Source organism: Tursiops truncatus, chromosome 5 (assembly GCF_011762595.2).
Source record: "Tursiops truncatus isolate mTurTru1 chromosome 5, mTurTru1.mat.Y, whole genome shotgun sequence".
Taxonomy (NCBI): Eukaryota; Metazoa; Chordata; class Mammalia; order Artiodactyla; family Delphinidae; genus Tursiops; species Tursiops truncatus.
The window spans coordinates 30,105,313-30,124,726 of NC_047038.1; the positions used below are offsets into that span (position 1 = coordinate 30,105,313).

Consider the following 19,414-nt stretch of genomic DNA (forward strand, 5'->3'; position numbering starts at 1 on the left):
GCTTTGGGTTCTTTTCTTCTTTGAGAAGGAAGAGATTCCTTGGTAGGGTTCTAATTAGTCTAGGTATCAAACGTGAGCCTGCAGCAGAATCACTGGAGGGCTTGTTAAAATGAGCTGCTGGACCCCACCGCCAGCTTCTCATCCAGTAGGTCTGATTGTGTAGGTCCCAAGAGTTTTCATTTCTAGTATGTTCCCAGATGATGTTGATCCTGCTGGTTCAGAGACTACGGTTTGAGAACTGGTGTAGGTAATCTTCAGTAGCTAAAAATAACATGTACTGAAAGCTTATTGTGGGCTGGGTACTGTTCTGGGACTTTGGCAGTTACTATCTCAGCTATCGAGTAAATTTGATCCCCATTTTACAGAGAAGAATTTGAAGCTGGGGGAGGTTAAACTGCCTTAAGTACTTGTCCATGGTCTCATAGCCAATAAAATGGTGGAGTCAGGATTAGAACCTAGGCAGCCCATTTCTCAATCCCAGGCACTTACCCTTTTTACTGGGGGGATAGCTATTGCTTTAAAAAGCTGGAATTTAGCATTTATAATTGTGAAATAAGTACCCTAATGCTTTGTATTTATATCTCTTAAGGTAGACAATATATATAACCACATGCTATAAAAGCAATACAATATTCTGAGATAAGACACTTAGGGGGAAAAAATTAATTCCTTTCATCTGCTCCTTTCAGATAAATGGAAGGTCAGCCAGTTGGAGTTCCACTTCTATATAAGGAGTGTTTTCAGGGCTCAAGCAGAGGAGACCCTGAAAACCAGGCAGAAGGACCGGAAAGCTCTGGTGGTCAGATAACTCATTCAAACTGGGTAAAGTCCAGAGTGCATATGCTGAAACCCTGAAGCTCATTCAATGGATAAATATTTATTGAGCACCTCCTACATACTAAGCAACTGCTTCGTAATGGGGAAACCGTAAGAAGGCCAATTTTACTTTCCATAAGCTTCAGGTGGTGGCAGTAAAAATGTATTGAGCTCTTCACAAGCCAGGCACTGTTCTGAATACAGTGATTTAACTCAGTTGTTACAACCACCATGCGAGGGAGATACCGATCCTCCATGTCTTCACCGCAGAATAAGGAACAAAGCTAGTGACTCCTGAAATATGCCTACAAGGAACTGAACAGTAAGTGGCGTGGAGTAAAATCCTTTGATTTCATAATCTATTCAATGACCAAGCATGGTCCACAAGTACATGTAGGAAAAGTTACCAAGTTAGATTTTATTTTTCCCTCCCCAATAAAGGGGTGATGCTTATAGAAGACGGATCCCTTATACTTACTTTAATGTATTAGAAATGGTGCCTTAACACATTTTTCCCCCAGTCTGATGTCGGTTACTTGTTAAATGGCAAGACCCAGAGAAGTTGGGAGAGAGGAAGCCACCTTTTCTTCCGATTCAGAGTTGTTCGTTGAAGCAAATTTACACACTAGCCAACCACCCGAAGAGGAGCTCAATTAAATGTAACAGACATGCTCTGGGTCGTTAAAAGCCATAGTCTACAGACCCCAGAGTCCGGTCTCCTAATTTCTGCATGATTCCTTCCCCGAATTACCTCTACTTATAAAAGCCACATTTGAGAATCCTGGAGTGGCATCTAGTTTACTTTGGCCCGAATCCGCTATACAAACAAAGAGCGTTTTAAAGTATTGTAAATTCTTACAAATCCTATCAATAACTCGTACTGGAGAAAGGACTACTAGGGAAGCAGGAACACAACCGCCTGCACCTTTGAGGGAGTGAGGAGGAGCAAACGCTTGGGGCGGGGCTTGAGCGTGGTGCTTGCCGCGGGTCATCTGCAGTTGGCTGGAGCCTCCCACCCCGGGGCCGCCGCTCGTGCTCGGGACGGAATCTGACGTCTCCCTACAGCAGGGTTCGGCTCTCCAAGGCGCCAGGCGGAGGAGACCGGGTCCCCTGCCGTGCCCGGGCGCTCTTGCCTCGGCGAACTCCGCGTGACGGAAAGGGGCCTTAACTCTGCGCGGGGCACTGCCACCACCGACCCCGTCCCACCCTCCGGCAGGCGGCGGGCAGGGAGCGAGGGCGCGGGGGTAGCGGAGGCGGGGGCGGGGTGGAGGAAGGGGCGGGGGCTGCAGCCCGGCTTCAGGAAGCGGAGGCCGCCCGGGCGTCGGTGCTGCGCGCTCTGCCGCGATGAGTTCGGTGTCGGGGCTCCGCGGGGCTCGCGGTGCAGGTAGGCGGCGGGTACCGGGGGGGTGCGGGGGCGGGGACGCGGGCTCCTCCGGTTTTGCTCGGCGGCCAGAAGAAGCTGAGGGTCTTGGAGGGAAGCGCTCAGGTCCGGTGGGCGCAGCTTAGTTTCTGGGCTCAGAAAAACAACTCGGGAACCTAGCCGCCTCCTCCTTGCGGTCCCTGGTGGCGGCGCCGAGCGCTGGGGCGTGCCCTGGCCGCTTTTGTCCTTCGGGCGCTGATCTCTCTCTAGCCGTCGGGGCTATTTAAACTTTAACTGCGCTTGGTCATAAGAAAGTTAACTTTTGGAGATTGGATCTTGTTTTGTTTTCTCACTTCTCAGTTAAAAGAAGTGGTTGCCTGCAGTAACAATGGAGCGTGACCGGCCCGAGGCAGTGCCCGGGCAGAGAGGCCCCCGGGCTTGCCCGCTCTGAACCTGGAGACGAAATCCAGGCGTCGGCGGCTGCACAGCCGCCATGGCTCTCCTGCCTCCAGGAAACCTGCAGTTGTTCGTGAATTTAAATTAAAGCCACAGTAACTATTCTCTACAAAATGATCTTCTGCAAAACGCATGCTTTAGAACGTTCTTCCCTGTCACTTATTATTTTACTGATAAGGTTTAGAAATTCTGGCCATAGTAAAAAAAAAAAAAAAAAGTGGGGGGTGGTTTGAAGCGCTGGCAGTCAGTCGATGCAGAGCGCCTTTATTTCAGAGCTTTTTATTCTTCGCCGCACAAAACAGGCCTTTTGCCCCAGAGGCAAGTTGTAAAAGTCACCATGGTTGTTCGGGAGGAAGTGGCATTACCCTGATGGACAGTGCGAGGTCCAGTGGCCGTTTCCCTTTTGGAACCAGTGGTGAGGGGTGGGAAGCTGGGGCAGGGGTCCAGGATGCTTGAGGGACCGCTAGTCACCGCATGTCGCCCACCACTCCTTCCTTTTCCTACTTGCTCCCTTTTCAATCCCCACCCTACCCCTTTTCCAGTGTGTTCCAGGCCTGACATGAGTCACTCAAAGTAGGATTAATAAACCAATTGTTGATAGGGAATATGGGTAGATTTTCATAGATACTGCAGTGAATGACGATGACAACAGTAGATGCTGAAGAAGTTGGGAGAAATGAACAAACACTTAGTTTAGAAAGGTTTTTGGTCTCTCTCTGGTGGGAGCGGTTTTAACATGGTGACAGGGAGTGTAGGGACTTTGGAATCTACAGTCAGAACGGTGTCTTCAGTACCAACTCCAGGGCACTGACCTTGGACAAATCTCTTGCACTTTCTCTGTCTCACAGGGCCTGTGGAGCAGAGTGAGATAAAGTTATCTAAAGTGCCACGCCATCAACAAATGGTAGCTGGGGGCATTGACAGGTTAAGGTGTGGAGGAAAAAGGAATGATTGATTGGTTTTGTAAAAATTAAACTTGTTTAAGGAGCAATGAGGTCGTGGTTGCATTATGGTGGAGAGGAAAATTGCTTAAATCAGAGGCAAGGAGAGGGGAGAAGAGGTCAAGAGTCAGGTTTAGTGGCGGAACCTTTTTTTTTTTTTTTGGGAAACATTTTTGATGAAAAGATTGCCGATGAACAGGAATTTGTAAATGTTATATAGGGTATCTCCCTCATTAAGATTTATTTTCTCCATGTCAACAGAGCCAGTTTGTACTCATGCAGTACGATGATACTTGTTAAAGCACACCCTTCCTGAAAGCTGGTCTGCTGGGTACATGCAGTTTAAAGTGACTGCGACAGAGTCGCATTGTATGTTCTCTGGAAGCAGGGTAAAATTGATCAACTCCAGGAAAAGTGTTGGAACCTCAGTTCTAATGTCTGTCTTCATAGCTTTCTGTTCTGATTCAACAAACTGCTAGAACAGAGTGGCAGCTGGACTTGGTCAGTAATTGGTATTGCAGGATACAGGGTGCCTGTTTATAGCAGAGTGAAGGTTAGAGCCTGTGAGGATCAGAACTGAAGTTTTCACAGCCCAGTGTCTTTCTACAACTATCATGTTAACAGTGACAACAAAAAAAAAAACTTTAAAAAATGCCTCACTGAGATTGTCCTATCTGTTTACTTTGAAATTGAATGTCATTTTAAACAAATTAATCTTGAGCTACTTAAAACTGGCCATCTTTCCTAAGTCTGTAAGCTGAGGGCAGTATTTGAGATGACCCAAATGCACAGCATAAATTACATCCAGCCCAGGAGAATTGGGAAGCTCCTTCCTCAGACTGTGAAAAAGGAACTTTAAAGACCCAGTCGGGTGTACCTCTCCAGTGCTTTCACCCTCAAGGTCTTGAGTTAGTTTGGTGACCGGCCAGTTGGCACAGCTTCCGCCAGGGACACTTCAAGCTGCCTTAGGCTCACTAGCCAACAAGGTGCAAAAGCTGGGAGAGGTGAACTGCCGGGTCTGCTACTGCTCTGGGCATCACAGAAGAGACTCAGGTGCTCTCCAGCCTGTGCAGGTTCTTGGCGGGTGAAGGAGGTGATTGGCTTTCAGATAGGGATTTCATGTGTTTAGTTTGAGTGGTTCTATTTCTTTATTGTATAAGTGGTTTAATGATAAGCACGTGAGGTTATTAAAAGGCTCCTGGAACAAAAGCTTTTGAAAATGGAAGGAGAGAAAACCCTGCACTGCTCTGGTAGGGCAGTGTGGGGAGCAGGAAGGTACCCCGGTAGACAGGGTGTGGAGCTCTTCGGGGGAGAGCAATTGTGGGGCAGGAGGAATCCCAGTTAGAACAGTGTGTGAGTAGGATGTAGCCCAGGAAGAGCAGGGTGTAGAAGTATCCCCAATGGAGCACTGTCAGAAGTGGGAAGTGTCCCAGGGGGAGCAGTGTGTGGACTAGAAAGTATGATGTATCAGTGCGTTGTAGGAAATCTTCTGGGTGGAGGAGTTTATGCGCTCAAAGAGCAGTGTGTTCAGAAGGGCAGCATCCCTGAGTAGCGGGGAGTCTTAGTAGGAAGCATGCCATAGAGCCGTGTGCAGTGGGAAGTATCCCAGGAGAACAGCGTGTGGAGTAGGAAGCATTCTGGGTATGGCTGTTTGTGGAGTGGGAAGCGTAGGATGTACATTCAGTGGAGCCGTGCGTGGGGCAGGAAGTGTCCTAGGTGAGCACTGAGTGCAGGAGGGAAGTGTCCCTGGGCACAGCGCTGTTGAGGAGGGGGTATCCCGGTAAAGAGGTCTCTCTATTAAGGAACTCTGCTCCGGTGGAGCCCCGTCCTAGTAAGCAGTATGTCACAGAGAGCAGTGTGTGGAGTAGGAAAGGTAGGATGTATCCTCGGGCGAGCACTGAGTGGAGCCAGAAGTATCGCCGGTGGAAAGTGTGCGGAGAAGGAAGTATCCTCCGTAGAGCAGTGTGTGGAGTGGGGAGAATTCTGGGTAGAGTGATCTGTAGAGTAAGAAGAGTAGGACGTGTCCCGGGGAGAGCGGTGTGTGGGTGCTTCCAGGTAACCTTGGTAGATCAGTGTGTGAAGTAGGAAGTCTCCAGGATAGAGCATGGTGTGGAATAGGTTGTGTCCTAGGTAGGGCAGTACGTGGAGTCGAAGTATCCGTAGCAGAGCAGTGTGTGGACCACGAAGCATCCCGGTTTATCACTGTGTGCAGTCGGAAGTATTCCGAGTAGAGCAATTTCTGTCTCCCGGGTAGAACAGTGTGTGGCACCGGAAGTAACCCTGGTAGAACGGGGTGTGTAGGAGGAGGTATCCTGGGCATAACTGTGGACTCGGAAGTATCCTCCAGAGAGCCGTATGCTCACTGGGTCAGCATCCCAAGTAGAGGGGTGTCTCATTAGGGAGCATCAGCTGTACAGCAGTGTGTGGGGTAGGACGTGTCCCCAGTAGAGCAGTGTGTGGAGAAGGAAGTGCCCTGGTAGTGGAGTAGGGCTGGAGGTTTCATGGTAGACTGGTGTGTGGTACAGGAAGTATTCTGGGTAGAGGAGTTTGTGGATCCCTGGAGAGCACTGTGCGTGGTAGGAAGTATCCCCAGTGTCGAGTGTGCAGAGCAGCAAGTGTTCTAGTAGAGAAGTGTGTGGAGTAAGTACTGTCCCTGGGAGGACAGCGTGTACAGCAGGAAGTGTCCCCAGCATCAGTGTGTGGAGGAGGAAGTGTTCTGGTGGAACAGTGTATGAGCTACCATGTAACCTCAGTAGAGCAGTGGGTGGAGTCGGTGGGATCCCTTTTAGAATACTGTGTGGAGTAGGAAATCCCCCAGTAGAGCAGCTGTACTGTAGGGAAGTCCCCCTGGATAGAGGAGTGCTTGGTAGGAAGTATTCCTAGTAAAGCAGGGTGTGGAATATGAAGTATCCACCTTAGAGCAAGATGTGGGGTCGCACAGAAACTTTGGGAGCGTGGGGAGGATGCACTAGAGGCTGCTTTTGACTCATCTTTGGTGTGAGTAAAAATCACCTTGTTAAAAATGCAGATTGTCACCTTTCCCAGGATTCTGATTCTGTAAGTCAGGGTTAGGATCCAGGAATCTGCATTTTATCACCCAGGCCAGGAACTGATGCAAAAGGTTAAGAAAAACTGATTGGGGCCTATGGCACAGGGGAAGGGGAAGGCCGCTGTGGGGTCTTGGCTGGAATGCTGGGTGCATTACGTGAGGAACAGGCTGAGAGTGACTGGTAAAGGGCCCTGGAGTTGAATTCCCCATCTCACCTCATCCTCCCTCCCTGGGCGGATTTTTGTCAGTGAGGAGACGCGAGGTTAGAACAGTCAGGCGTCAGGGAGAAGACTCCAAGGAGAGAGGGGGACCCCACCCTCTTGACTAGGAGATGATGGGTAGGAGTCTACCCTGAGGGTCTGTTGCGCTTCCTTCAAAGACCTCAACTGAGAGGTGCATCTTGCTCTACTGTTGATATTGTATTACCTTCTCTCCCCTCCCCTCTTAAGCTCTTAAGTTTATCAGGTAAAAACAGATTTATGAGCGTATGGGCCCTTCTTGTAGAAGATGCTTAGACTGACTGTGCTGTCCAATACAGAAGCCACGGGCCACACGTTTAAATTAATTTAATTAACTGAGTTCGTCAGTTACACTAGCCACATTTCAAGTGCTCAAGACCACATGTGGCCAGTGGCTGCCCTATGGGACAGCTCTGGTGTAGGGAATTCTGTCATTGCAGAGAGCTGTGTTGCACAGCACTGTTCCCGGGAGTAGAGAGGGATTCAGTGAGAGGCTGTCTCGGGGGTGGGGAAGTCTGTTCGTGGGTCAGGAGCAGAGGGCAGGGTCGTAAGTGCACATGTGTCATTCAGGAGATCAAAGTCTGAGCCTTTGCCCTTTCCCTTCCTCCACCAAACGTCTACCTCTTCCAGGTGGCAGGGTAATCCAGTATTAACCACGCTCTGTTCCGTTCTCTTGCTTGACTTAATCCCTTCTCTGTTTCAGAGAATATTTGCAAAAACATTTTCTGCAATATCAAGCAATTTCATATTTCATTTGAGCTGCATAATCACAGAGCTACATTTGTTACTTTAGACATATTTTGCAACGAATGTGTTTGAGTAATATTTTCTCCATTAAAAAATTTTTTTAAAATTTTCTCCATTTCTAATCTGTTTTATTTTGCATGTAAGAGTTGGGGGTGAGAAAAAATTGAGCTGTTAATTTATAGTTATTTATTTTTTTAACATCTTTATTGGAGTATAGTTGCTTTACAATGGTGTGTTAGTTTCTGCTCTATAACAAAGTAAATCAGCTATACGTATACATATATCCCCATATCCCCTCCCTCTTGCATCTCCCTCCCTCCCACCCTCCCTATCCCACCCCTCTAGGTGGTCACAAAGCACCGAGCTGATCTCCCTGTGCTATGCAGCTGCTTCTCACTTGCTATCTGTTTTACATTTGGTAGTGTATATAAGTCCATGCCACTCTAATTTGTTTATTATTCATAGCACTTTCCCTTCCTTCTCCCTTACTCCTTCTCATGTACTTTGACCTTTAAACTAACCAAGACAGAAGGGGCTTAAGAGTATAGGAGTCAAGGCAGCTGGGAGTTCCTGATGTGTTTTATGACCGTAAGTCAAAAAGTATATTAACAAAACCCAACTTTTTTTTAATAGGTGAGCAAAACATGACAGAAACAGATGCCTTCCCTACGAGGTAAAAATGTGCTCTTTACCAGTAAAGGTCTTTTCCTTTGATCATGATCAGCCTACAGAAATCAAAGCAAGAAAGGGACCTGGGAGCTAGAAAGCAGAACTGAGAATGTCAGGTTTTAGCATTTGGAGGGTTGGTTTGTAGATGTGCAGGGTAGTATAGGTGTGCTGCCCCTGGCTGTGAAGGGACCTAGACTGAGGTTCAAAATACTGAACAATTGGGATGACATGGGCCCTGGGGCTAGGCCTGGGCCAGGCCGTTGTCCTTGGTCGCTGACTCCTGGAGACCTGGGGGAAAGACACCCATGCAGAGGGATTGGGGTGGGCGTAGGGGTGCTCAGCATGGCTGCTGTTACCCGTTGGTACAGGAATACTGGGTGGGCCAAAAAGCTTGTTCGCTTTTTTCCGTTCGATGGCTCTAGTAGCACTTAGTTGTCTTTAACTTCATTCAAAACAATTTTGTTAGATTGTATTGTGACAGCCGTCATATCAGCATGCATTTGAAAAAAGACTTATCAAACTTGGTGAATTTTTGTGTAGCCATTTTAATATGGAAGATGGAAGGAAAAAAGCAACATTTCCAACATATTATGCTTTATTGTTTCAAGAAAGGTAAAAATGCAACCGAAACGCAAAAAAAGATTTGTGCAGCCTATGGAGAAGGTGCTGTGACTGATCGAACGTGTCAGAAGTGGTTTGCAAAGTTTCGTGCTGCAGATTGCTCGCTGGACGATGCTCCACGGTCAGGTAGACCAGTTGAAGTTGATAGCGATCAAATCGAGACATTAATTGAGCACAGTCAACGTTCTACCACTCGGGAGATAGCCGACATACTCAGAATACCCAAATCAAGCACTGAAAATCATCTGCACCAGCTTGGTTATGTCAGTCACTTTGATGTTTGGGTTCCACATAAGTCAAGTAAAAAAAACCTTCCTGACCGTATTTCCACATGCGATTCTTTACGTAATGAAAACGTTCCATTTTTAAAACAAATTGTGACGGGCGATGAAAAGTGGATACTGTGCAATAACGTGGAATGGAAGAGATCGTGGGGCAAGCGAAATGAACCACCATCAACCACACTAAAGGCTGGTCTTCATTCCAAAGAAGGTGATGTTGTGTCTGTGGTGGGATCGGGAGGGAGTTCTGTATTATGAGCTCCTTCCGGAAAACCAAACGATTCGTTTCAACAAGTACTGCCCCCAGTTAGACCAACTGAAAGCAGCACTCGATGAAAGCGTCCAGAATTAGTCAACAGAAAATGCCTAATCTTCCATCAGGATAACGCAAGACTGCATGTTCCTCTGATGACCAGGCAAATACTGTTACAGCTTGGCTGGGAAGTTCTGATTCATCTGCCGTATTCACCAGACATCGCACCTTCAGATCTCCATTTATTTCAGTCTTTACAAAATTCTCTTAATGGAAAAAAATTTCAGTTCCCCGGTAGACTGTAAAAGGCACCTGGAACAGTTTTTTTCTCAAAAAGATAAAAAGTTTTGAGAAGATGGAATTGAAGTTGCCTGAAAAATGGCAGAAGGTAGTGCAACAAAACGGTAAATATGTTGTTCAATAAAGTTCTTGGTGAAGATGGAAAATGTGTCTGTCTTTTACTTAAATTCCGAAGGAACTTTTTGGTCCACCCAATATTTCAGGACTTTCCTTGCCAGTGTGGCTGGGAGGCTTCCCTGGGGCACACCAGTGGTCTGTCCGCCTAGCAGAGGAGGTGGATGCAGCAGACCTCTATCTACTCTATATGTTGACCTTGGGCTTGGAGGAGCTCGTTATTTAATATGACTTAAGTGATTGTTTTTAAAACTTTTCATTAACAGAGAAGTGTTTGATCCGGCAGAAACGTACAAAATGAACCACAAGAGGAGAGGAATTGCTTTAATCTTCAATCATGAGAGGTTCTTCTGGCACTTAACCCTACCAGACAGGCAGGGCACCAGCGCCGACAGAGACAATCTTAAGCGCAGGTAGTATGGTTTGATCTATATGTCGAGATGGTGAGATATTTAAGTGATAACTACTTATCAAAACTTGTCCACACTGATGAAATAACAGAGCAAGAGTATTTGAGGATGAACCTCATTTGGGCACAGCCTCCCTTAAGAACTTGCCTGAATTTCCCCCCAATCCTGTTCTATTAAATGTTAACACTCTTTGCATTGTTGTAAGTCTGTCTGCATAGTAGATGGCAGCATTGTAACTTAAACCAGTTATCATGAACAAATCCCTTCCTACCGAGGGTTATCAAGGACAATGATCATTGTCATATTTGATTTTTCTTTCTCTCTAAAGAAAAGTCAATTTATATGTCATAAAAATGTGTATAGATTCCTTAAATAATTAGGGGTGTGTGACAGCTCTGAATAGCTCATAAGCTAACATCCAATTTAATTTATCATCTCCAGGTTTTCAGATCTAGGATTTGAAGTGAAATGCTTTGATGATCTTAAAGCAGAAGAACTACTGCTCAGAATTCACGAGGGTAGGTATCAATAGTTTTCTTATTCATATTCCTCTGATGGGATTGAGTAGTTTTCAATTATCCTATGTGTAAAGACAGGTCCAAATAATTAACCGTACTGTGAAAAAGCCTTGTCAATTAATTTAGCATGGGTTATAGGTTCTGGTTGTGCCTCTCTGATTGTTCTACCTACCAGATTTAGAGACCTTTGCAAAGTATTGTGCCTCCAAAGATACAGTCTATTACTCTAGAAATGAATAAAATGATCTTTTCATTTGGCAATTAAAAGCCAAAAATGCAAATACTACAGATGCTGGGTAGTCATTTTTTAATTGACTCCTTCCATACCGAAGTTTTTTACTGGTTTCATAATACTGTTGATTTATATACATTCTCTCTCTTTTTTTAACATCTTTATTGGAGTATAATTGCTTTACAATGGTTAGTTTCTGCTTTACAACAAAATGAATCAGTTATATATATACATATGTTCCCATATCTCTTCCCTCTTGCGTCTCCCTCCCTCCTGCCCACCCTCCCTATCCCACCCCTCTAGGTGGTCACAAAGCACCGAGCTGATCTCCCAGTGCTATGCAGCTGCTTCCCACTAGCTATCAACCTTACGTTTGGTAGTGTATATATGTCCATGCCTCTCTCGCTTTGTCACAGCTTACCCTTCCCCCTCCCCATATCCTCAAGTCCATTCTCTAGTAGGTCTGTGTCTTTATTCCTGTCTTACCCCTAGGTTCTTCATGACATTTTTTTTTTCCCTTAAATTCCATATATATGTGTTAGCATACGGTATTTGTCTCTTTCTGACTTACTTCACTCTGTATGACAGACTCTAGGTCTATCCACCTCATTACAAATAGCTCAATTTCATTTCTTTTTATGGCTGAGTAATATTCCATTGTATATATGTGCCACATCTTCTTTATCCGTTCATCTGATGATGGACACTTAGGTTGTTTCCATCTCTGGGCTATTGTAAATAGAGCTGCAATGAACATTTTGGTACATGACTCTTTTTGAATTATGGTTTTCTCAGGGTATATGCCCAGTAGTGGGATTGCTGGGTCATATGGTAGTTCTATTTGTAGTTTTTAAAGGAAGCTCCATACTGTTCTCCACAGTGGCTGTATCAATTTACATTCCCACCAACAGTGTAGGAGGGTTCCCTTTTCTCCACACCCTCTCCAGCATTTACTGTTTGTAGATTTTTTAATGATGGCCATTCTGACCAGTGTGAGGTGGTACCTCATTGTAGTTTTGACTTGCATTTCTCTAATGATTAATGATGTTGAGCATTCTTTCATGTGTTTGTTGGCAGTCTGTATATCTTCTTTGGAGAAATGTCTATTTAGGTCTTCTGCCCATTTTTGGATTGGGTTGTTTGTTTTTTTGATATTGAACTGCACGAGCTGCTTGTAAATTTTGGAGATGAATCCTTTGTCAGTTGCTTCATTTGCAAATATTTTCTCCCATTCTGAGGGTTGTCTTTTGGTATTGTTTATGGTTTCCTTTGCTGTGCAAAAGCTTTCAAGTTTCATTAGGTCCCATTTGTTTGTTTTTATTTCCATTACTCTAGGAGGTGGGTCAAAAAGGATCCTGCTGTGATTTATGTCAGAGTGTTCTGCCCATGTTTTCCTCTAAGAGTTGGATAGTTTCTGGCCTTACATTTAGGTCTTTAATCTATTTTGAGCCTATTTTTGTGTATGGTGTTAGGGAGTGATCTAATCTCATACTTCTACATGTACCTGTCCAGTTTTCCCAGCACCACTTATTGAAGAGGCTGTCCTTTCTCCACTGTACATTCCTGCTACATTATCTCTTAATTTCTACATCACTATGCAGTAGTAGGTAAATTCACAACTTACGTTTGTAATAATCACTACATGTCATGGATTTTTAAGTAATTTGTCAAAGGACTATTATAACATTTACATAATTAAACTTTCTTCCGAGCTCTTTTTTTTTAAATTGAGGTATAAGTGACATATAACATTAGTTTCAGGTATACAGCATAATGATTTGGTATTTGCATACACTGGGAAACGGTCACCACAGGAAGTGTGGTGACCGTCTGTCACCGTACGTACTTACAAAGACTGTCCTTTCTTGTGATGAGGACTTCTGAAGCTCTCCTCTCTCGGCAGCTTTCCAGTATGCGATACCGTATTGTTAACTACAGTCACCATGCTGTCCATTACGTCCCCGGGACTTATGTATTTGTGGAACTGGAAGTTAGTACCTCTGCCCCCTCCCCCATTTGGCCACACCCACCCCACCCCTGCCTCTGCCCCAGCAGCCACCAGTCTTTTCTCTGCATCTTTGAGGTTGGTCGCCTGCTTGCTGGCTGGCGTTTTGGATTCCACATATAGCAAGACCATGTCTTTCTCTGCCTTCCCTCACTTAGCATAATGCTCTCAGGATTCAGTCATGTTGTTGCAAATGGCGAGATTTCTTTTCTTAATGGCTGAATGGTAAGCCCCTGTATATACACACGTCTTTTTTATCCATTCATCCACTGTTGGACATTTAGGTTGCTTCCATATCTTGGCTATTGTAATAATTGCTGCAATGAATATGAGGGTTCATATATCTTTTCAAATGAGCATTTTTGTTGTCTTTGGATAAATACCCAGAAGTGGAAGTGCAGGATACAGTAGTTCTATTTTTAATTTTTTGAGGAAGAGTTCTTCTTTAACCTGTAAATAATTTCAACTGGCTGCTTACCAGGTTTTCTACTTTGCTTGCTCCTCAGCTTTGGAGGACATCACTCTCCTGTCTTAATACTCTTTCGGAAGCTCTGAGCGCCGCGGACATATAGTGAAGGTGCTGCACACCTTGGAGGTGCAGCGACACGTAGGGAGGTGTTATGTAGTAGTTTTGGGGTCTTTCCAGAAGGTCTCTGCTGATTCAAAGAAACTTATATTGCCAAAATGACTTGGATCTTTTAAGGGCGTTCCCCACAATAATCCCTTTAGGTTTTCCATGCCATTATTCTGTGTTTTAGGAGAGCTAACAAAATCTGTTCACCTCTATTACTTTGAACTGTAATAATTTGGATTTTTAAAAAATCAGATATAGTATGGTATAAATTATTGCTTGATTAAATTCTAAGTTGTTTCATTACAGACATTTTATATTATAACAAATTTTCCCCCTCCCTCAATTGTATGTATGTAACTTTATTCTAATATTAGTAAATTAAATTTTTAGATGTAGATAATAAGCACCTTATTTTCATTTCTGAGTAACTTTTGGGTGCCTTTTTAGCATCAACCGCTAGCCATGTAGACGCCGATTGCTTTTTGTGTGTTTTCCTGAGTCACGGTGAAGGCAACCACATCTATGCATATGATGCCAAGATTGAAATTCAGACACTGACTGGCTTGTTCAAAGGAGACAAGTGTCAGAGCCTGGTTGGAAAACCCAAGATATTTATCATTCAGGTAAGACTGATTATGTTATAGTCTTAATTATCAAGGCCATGGTTCTGTACATGTGACTAGAAAGAACTAAAGCTGATTTCGGAAGTAACTTTCTCCAGTAAATCGGAAAGGCCCTTTTTGAATCCTAGCCAGAGTTGCAGTTTGAGCTGTTAGTAATTCTTTCTTAACATAAAGATTCTCAGTATCTTTATTACTTGGATTGACATTGGAAATGACTCAAAATAACGAATGTGCTGCTCCCTGGCCCAGCCCAGTGTCAAGGCAGAGCCGCTGGACGAGCACCTGCTGGTGGGCAAGTGCAGTGCAGGGCCACCTGTTAAGACCAGGGTTGGTTTGGGGGCTGGAGAGCGTGCTAGCTGGTGGGAAGAATGTGGGCATAAAGACTTCTAGTCCTAGCTTGCTTCGTCCTTTCACATCTTTGTCCTTTCACATTTTCCCTTAGGCCAAGATGCAGTTACCCACTGCCAAACTGGTATTAGGGATAAAAATATTTGGGGGCTTGAATAACATCATTTGGTACCTCAATAAGGATTCTGAACAAAAAAGGGAATTCCTCACGTTCCAGGGCTGCAATCCTCTATTTCCATGAACGGCATGGAGGACACAGCCACGTTTCACACCCTGCCGTACCTTGAGGAAGGGAGTAGGGGGGCTTAAAAAAAAAAAAAGTCAAGGATGACTCCCTGGTTTCATGTTTGGACAGCTGCACTGGGGTGTCTGTGAGACATGTCATTGGAGATACAGGTCTAGAACTTGAGACAGGCAGCCCGGCTTAGAGAAGTAAGTTTGGGAGTAATGAGGGGATGGGTGGGTGGTACTGGAAGGCACGGAAGTAGATGAGTTTCCCCATGTCAAGTATAGCCTGCAAAACGAGTGTAGAGGGAATTCCATGGCAGTCCAGAGGTTAGGACTTAGTGCTCTTACTGCCAGGGCCCCAAGTTCAATCCCTGGTCGGGGAACTAAGATCCTGCAAGTTGCGGAGCAACTAAGCCCGTGTACCACAACTACTGAGCCTGTGCTCTAGAGCCCGCGAGCCACAACTACTGAGCCCACGCACCACAGCTACTGAAGCTCGCGCGCATAGAGCCTGTGCTCCGTGGCAAGAGAAGCCACCGCAATGAGAAGCCTGCACACGGCAACAAAGAGTAGCCCCTGCTCGGCAAAACTAGAGAGAAAAGCCCGCCTGCGCACAGCAACGAAGACCCGTCACAGCCAAAATATAAATAAATATTAAAAAAAAAAGAAATGACAGGTGAGACTGCTCATGAAAAAGGGAGTGGCCAGCACTGTCAGACAGGAGAATTGGAAATAACTCATGGGCCACAAAGGAGGAAAATGTTTTGCCAAGTTATTTCATTTCTCTATGCCTCAGGTTCTTCATCTGTGACACAGGGATAAAATAGCACTGGCTCATGGGGTGGCTGAGAGGATAAAATGATCTGGCCTAACATGAAAAACACTTCGAACAGTGCCTGGCACACGGCAGGCCCCCGGTAAAGGCTGGCTCTTATTCTTGCTGCAGTTGATTTGGCAAGTGATGGCACTGAGTTCCATGTGTTCTACATTCCATTTAGGAAGACAGTTGAAAATAAGGTCTGAAAATAAGCCTGGTAATACTATATAAGATCAAAATCTTCCTGTAAAAAATAGGATATTAGGGATCTTCTATTTATATAACTCTGAAATCCATCCGAACTGTTTCTTTTAAAGCTTCTAATTCTTCAGCCATTTCAGAACTGATGAATGCATTTATAACACTACAGCAGAATCTTGTTAAGAGCACTGTATTGAGTTTACCGGGGCTCCTAGAACAAAGTACAGGCATACCTCACTTTATTGCACTTTGAAGATAGTGTTTTTTTTTTTAAACAAATTGAAGGTTTGTGGCAACCCTGTGTTGATGCCATTTTTCCAACTGCATTTGCTCACTTCACTTCTGTGTCATATTTTGGTAATTTTCATATTTCAAACTTTTTCATTATATTTGTTATGACTGTGATTTTGACATTACTATTGCAAAAGGATTATGACTAGCTGAAGACTCAGGTGATGGTTAGCATTTTTTAGCAATAAAGTATTTTTAATTAAGGTCTGTACTTTTAGACATAATGCTATTACACACTTAATAGACTACAGTATAGTGTAAACATAACTTTTATATGCACTGGGAAACCAAAAATCCATGTGACTCACTTTATTGCAATACTCACTGTGTTGCTGCAGTCTGGAACCGAATCTGCAATATCTCTGAGGTCTGCCTGTACACAAACTGGGTAGCTTAGACAAGAGAAATGTATTTTCTTGCGGTTCTGGAGGTTAGAAGTCTGAGATCAAGGTGTCAGCAGGGTTGATTTCTTCTGAGGCCTCTCTCCTTGCCTGGGAGGTGGCTTCTGTTCACATGGTCTTCCCTCTGTGCATGTCTGTGTCCTGGTCTCTTTTTATAAGGATGCCAGTCACAGTGGGTTAGGGCCCACCAATAGGACCTGATTTTACCTTAACTATCTCTTTAAAGGCCATATCAGAAAATACAGTCACATTTGAAATACTGGGGGTTATATATTTAAGTCCTTAGTGTATAAATCGGGGAGGGACAAAATGCAGCCCATAATAGTTATTTGAGTAGAAATTAATGTTAGCCCTTGTGTGAGTCAGAATTAGTAAGAATTTGAGCCCTCACTTTAAAGTAGGAGCAAAAGGCAGGAGGCACATTAATAGATGTCCTCCCAGGTCATGTGGTGTCATTTTGACCCTTAACAATTTATGGCGGCCTCTTGGCAAGGAAAACCCAATCTGGGAATACATTACCTGATTATATAGAAACACTTAGGCACATACTATAGCTTTTAAAAGAAAGGGTGACTCTTGGTGCCATGGTGTGGGTAATCCCTAAGAAACTGTAAAACACAGATGCTCTCCCTTTTACAGTGTACCATTCAATCAGCATTAACTATAGGAAAACGTAAGTAGGAAAAAAACCTGTCAGCTTTGGCCTGCTCTAAAGCTGAATGCATTGTTTCTGAAGCTCCTGTAAAGTGGCTTCTGTTGATGTTGCAGTGGAGGCGAACTGAAGCACACATTCACTGTGAACGTGAAGCACTGGGAAGAACAGGTAGGTAAAGGAAGGGATTTTCCTGCTTGTCTCGTAGGCATGTCGGGGAAACCAGCACGACGTGCCAGTCATCCCTTTGGACGCAGTGGATCATCAGACCAGCAAGCTGGATGTCAACCTAACCCAGGTGGATGCAGCCTCAGTTTACGCACTTCCTGCTGGAGCAGACTTCCTCATGTGTTACTCTGTGGCAGAAGGTGTGTGGGTGTTTGATACAAATGTATAATTGGCTTTCTTGGCTAAGTTCCTGTAAGTTTCACCTGGGCTTGACTTGGCTGAGGTCCTTCTAATGGGGCATGTGATTTGGTCGTGAAGCTCAGAGGCTTAATGGACTTCTTTGTGCCATGTGATCAGAGTGATATCTAAAAGGATAAAATACCTTACAGAAAAATCCTTCCTGAGAACTATGTTAAAGAAAGCTACAAGGCTAATTATATTGAATATGAGCAGCAGAATATGTCAGTTACTGATGGTGACACTGCTTCTGTGGTAACGCTCACGGAAAACGTTGAAAACTATTCTGATGACAGTTGTTCTCTGCTCTTGCACTAAATAATTTTATGTTTTTCTTTTTTCTAATCGCTTGTCTCAGAAATCATTGCCTGGTTACTACTATCTTGGGAATTTTTAGGAAATGGAGAAAATTACATAGCATTAACCCTATTTTTATAGAACTGTATGGAATTAATCGTTTTTCCCACATGAGAATAGTCAACAGAGAAAACTTTTAAAACTGTATCACGGCACATCTTAGTCTTCTCCAAGGAGTTTTAAGAACTCAGACTTTCTAAAGGTGTTTTTCTGTCACAGTAAGTGACCAGAAAACTTCAGTGGCTCTCCTGTCTATCTTTTTTAGGTTATTATTCTCATCGGGAAACTGTGAATGGCTCATGGTACATTCAAGATTTGTGCGAGATGCTGGGAAAATTCGGGTCCTCCTTAGAGTTCACAGAACTCCTCACGCTGGTGAACAGGAAGGTTTCTCAGCGCCGAGTGGGCATCTGCAGAGACCCAAGTGCAATTGGAAAGAAGCAGGTGCCCTGCTTTGCCTCAATGCTAACTAAAAAGCTGCATTTCTTTCCAAAATCTAAATGATTGATAGGTGCTATTTTGTTTTATGTATCTGTATTTTTATATAAAGAAGTATCACTCGGTAATGGTACAGCAATTTTAAATGTCTTAAGCTCTAATGAGAGAACTTTACAAAAAAACAGCTCACATTGGACATGGTGAAGGGGTTTGATATGTGTAGAACTGAAATCCTCAGGGAATTCCTATAAATAAAAATCCACAAGCATTTGTAATACTTGACTTTTGTAGTAAATTGCAAGGTTAGTCAAAATACCTGACTGATTTAACTTGTATTCTGTGACTTTTTATAAAACTTTATAATGTTTTTAAAAGTTTTTGAACCTAATAATTTGTTGTTTTCCTTTAATATCTGAAATTCATCCTTTATTAAATTTTTCAAATTCACATTCTTACTCATTTGTGTAATTTATAGATGCTTGTTTTACTTGGTCATATAAATTAATCTACATATGAATTATCACTTTTTATATAAGACTTTAACTCTCACTTAAAAAAAAAAAGAGTCTTCAAGAACTATTACATGGCATTCTGAGGAAGAAATATAAAAACACAGTTAATTCTTAGTCAGTAGAGGCTACACACTTGCAAAGTTTGATTCTGTCAGTATCTTGCATGTTAGTTACTATACACTGTCCGGCAGTCCCACTCACAGACCATCATCATGTTCATGGAATAATAGATGTTACCTTTTTTTTCTTTTGGCTGTGCCACGTGGCATGCGGCATGCAGGATCTTAGTTCCCCGACCAGCGAATGAACCCGTGCCCCCTGCAGTGGAAGCTCGGAGTCTTAACCACTGGACCGCCAGGGAATTCCCAGATGTTACTTTTAAGATTCAGTTCTTACTAATATGATATGTAAATTTTGAGTAATATGTTTTGTTAATAACCTGCCGGAGGCTGAATATGATTAAAAGTTTGGGCTTTGATAACAAACTTGTGAGTTCCTAGTTCAGAAGCAGTAGTTTGCCTGTGCTGTTTCAGTTGTAGTTCAAAACACGTGCCAA

The 19,414-nt window shown here is 43.9% G+C and overlaps 1 protein-coding gene across 8 annotated transcripts; it reads left to right on the forward strand.

The window, feature by feature from the left end:
• Window positions 1-2,074: 2,074 nt before the first annotated feature.
• CASP6 (caspase 6) lies at window positions 2,075-18,793 on the forward strand. 8 transcript variants are annotated; one of them, XM_073804992.1, is made up of 9 exons: window positions 2,075-2,200; window positions 2,537-2,727; window positions 8,242-8,281; window positions 8,886-9,836; window positions 10,113-10,259; window positions 10,698-10,774; window positions 14,033-14,208; window positions 17,355-17,514; window positions 18,174-18,793. In XM_073804992.1, the coding sequence occupies exons 4-9, from the start codon at window positions 9,811-9,813 to the stop codon at window positions 18,410-18,412; spliced, it is 825 nt and encodes a 274-aa protein (XP_073661093.1). In that variant the 5' UTR covers window positions 2,075-2,200; window positions 2,537-2,727; window positions 8,242-8,281; window positions 8,886-9,810; the 3' UTR covers window positions 18,413-18,793. The 8 variants fall into 8 exon arrangements, with proteins under 8 accessions (XP_073661093.1, XP_073661094.1, XP_073661091.1 ...); XM_073804993.1 differs by having other exon boundaries at window positions 2,537-2,701; XM_073804990.1 differs by lacking the exon at window positions 8,886-9,836 and having other exon boundaries at window positions 2,076-2,200.
• The last annotated feature ends 621 nt before the right edge of the window (window positions 18,794-19,414 follow it).

What these genes read in the sequence shown, in the direction of transcription:
- CASP6 (XM_019927794.3), top strand. Translation starts at nt 3,002, where the DNA reads ATGGACAGTGCGAGGTCCAGTGGCCGTTTCCCTTTTGGAACCAGTG. An exon ending in ACAGATGCCTTCCCTACGAG is followed by an intron (nt 8,282 to 10,112) that starts GTAAAAATGTGC and finishes TTTCATTAACAG; the next exon opens with AGAAGTGTTTGATCCGGCAG. An exon ending in GTGTTACTCTGTGGCAGAAG is followed by an intron (nt 17,515 to 18,173) that starts GTGTGTGGGTGT and finishes TATCTTTTTTAG; the next exon opens with GTTATTATTCTCATCGGGAA.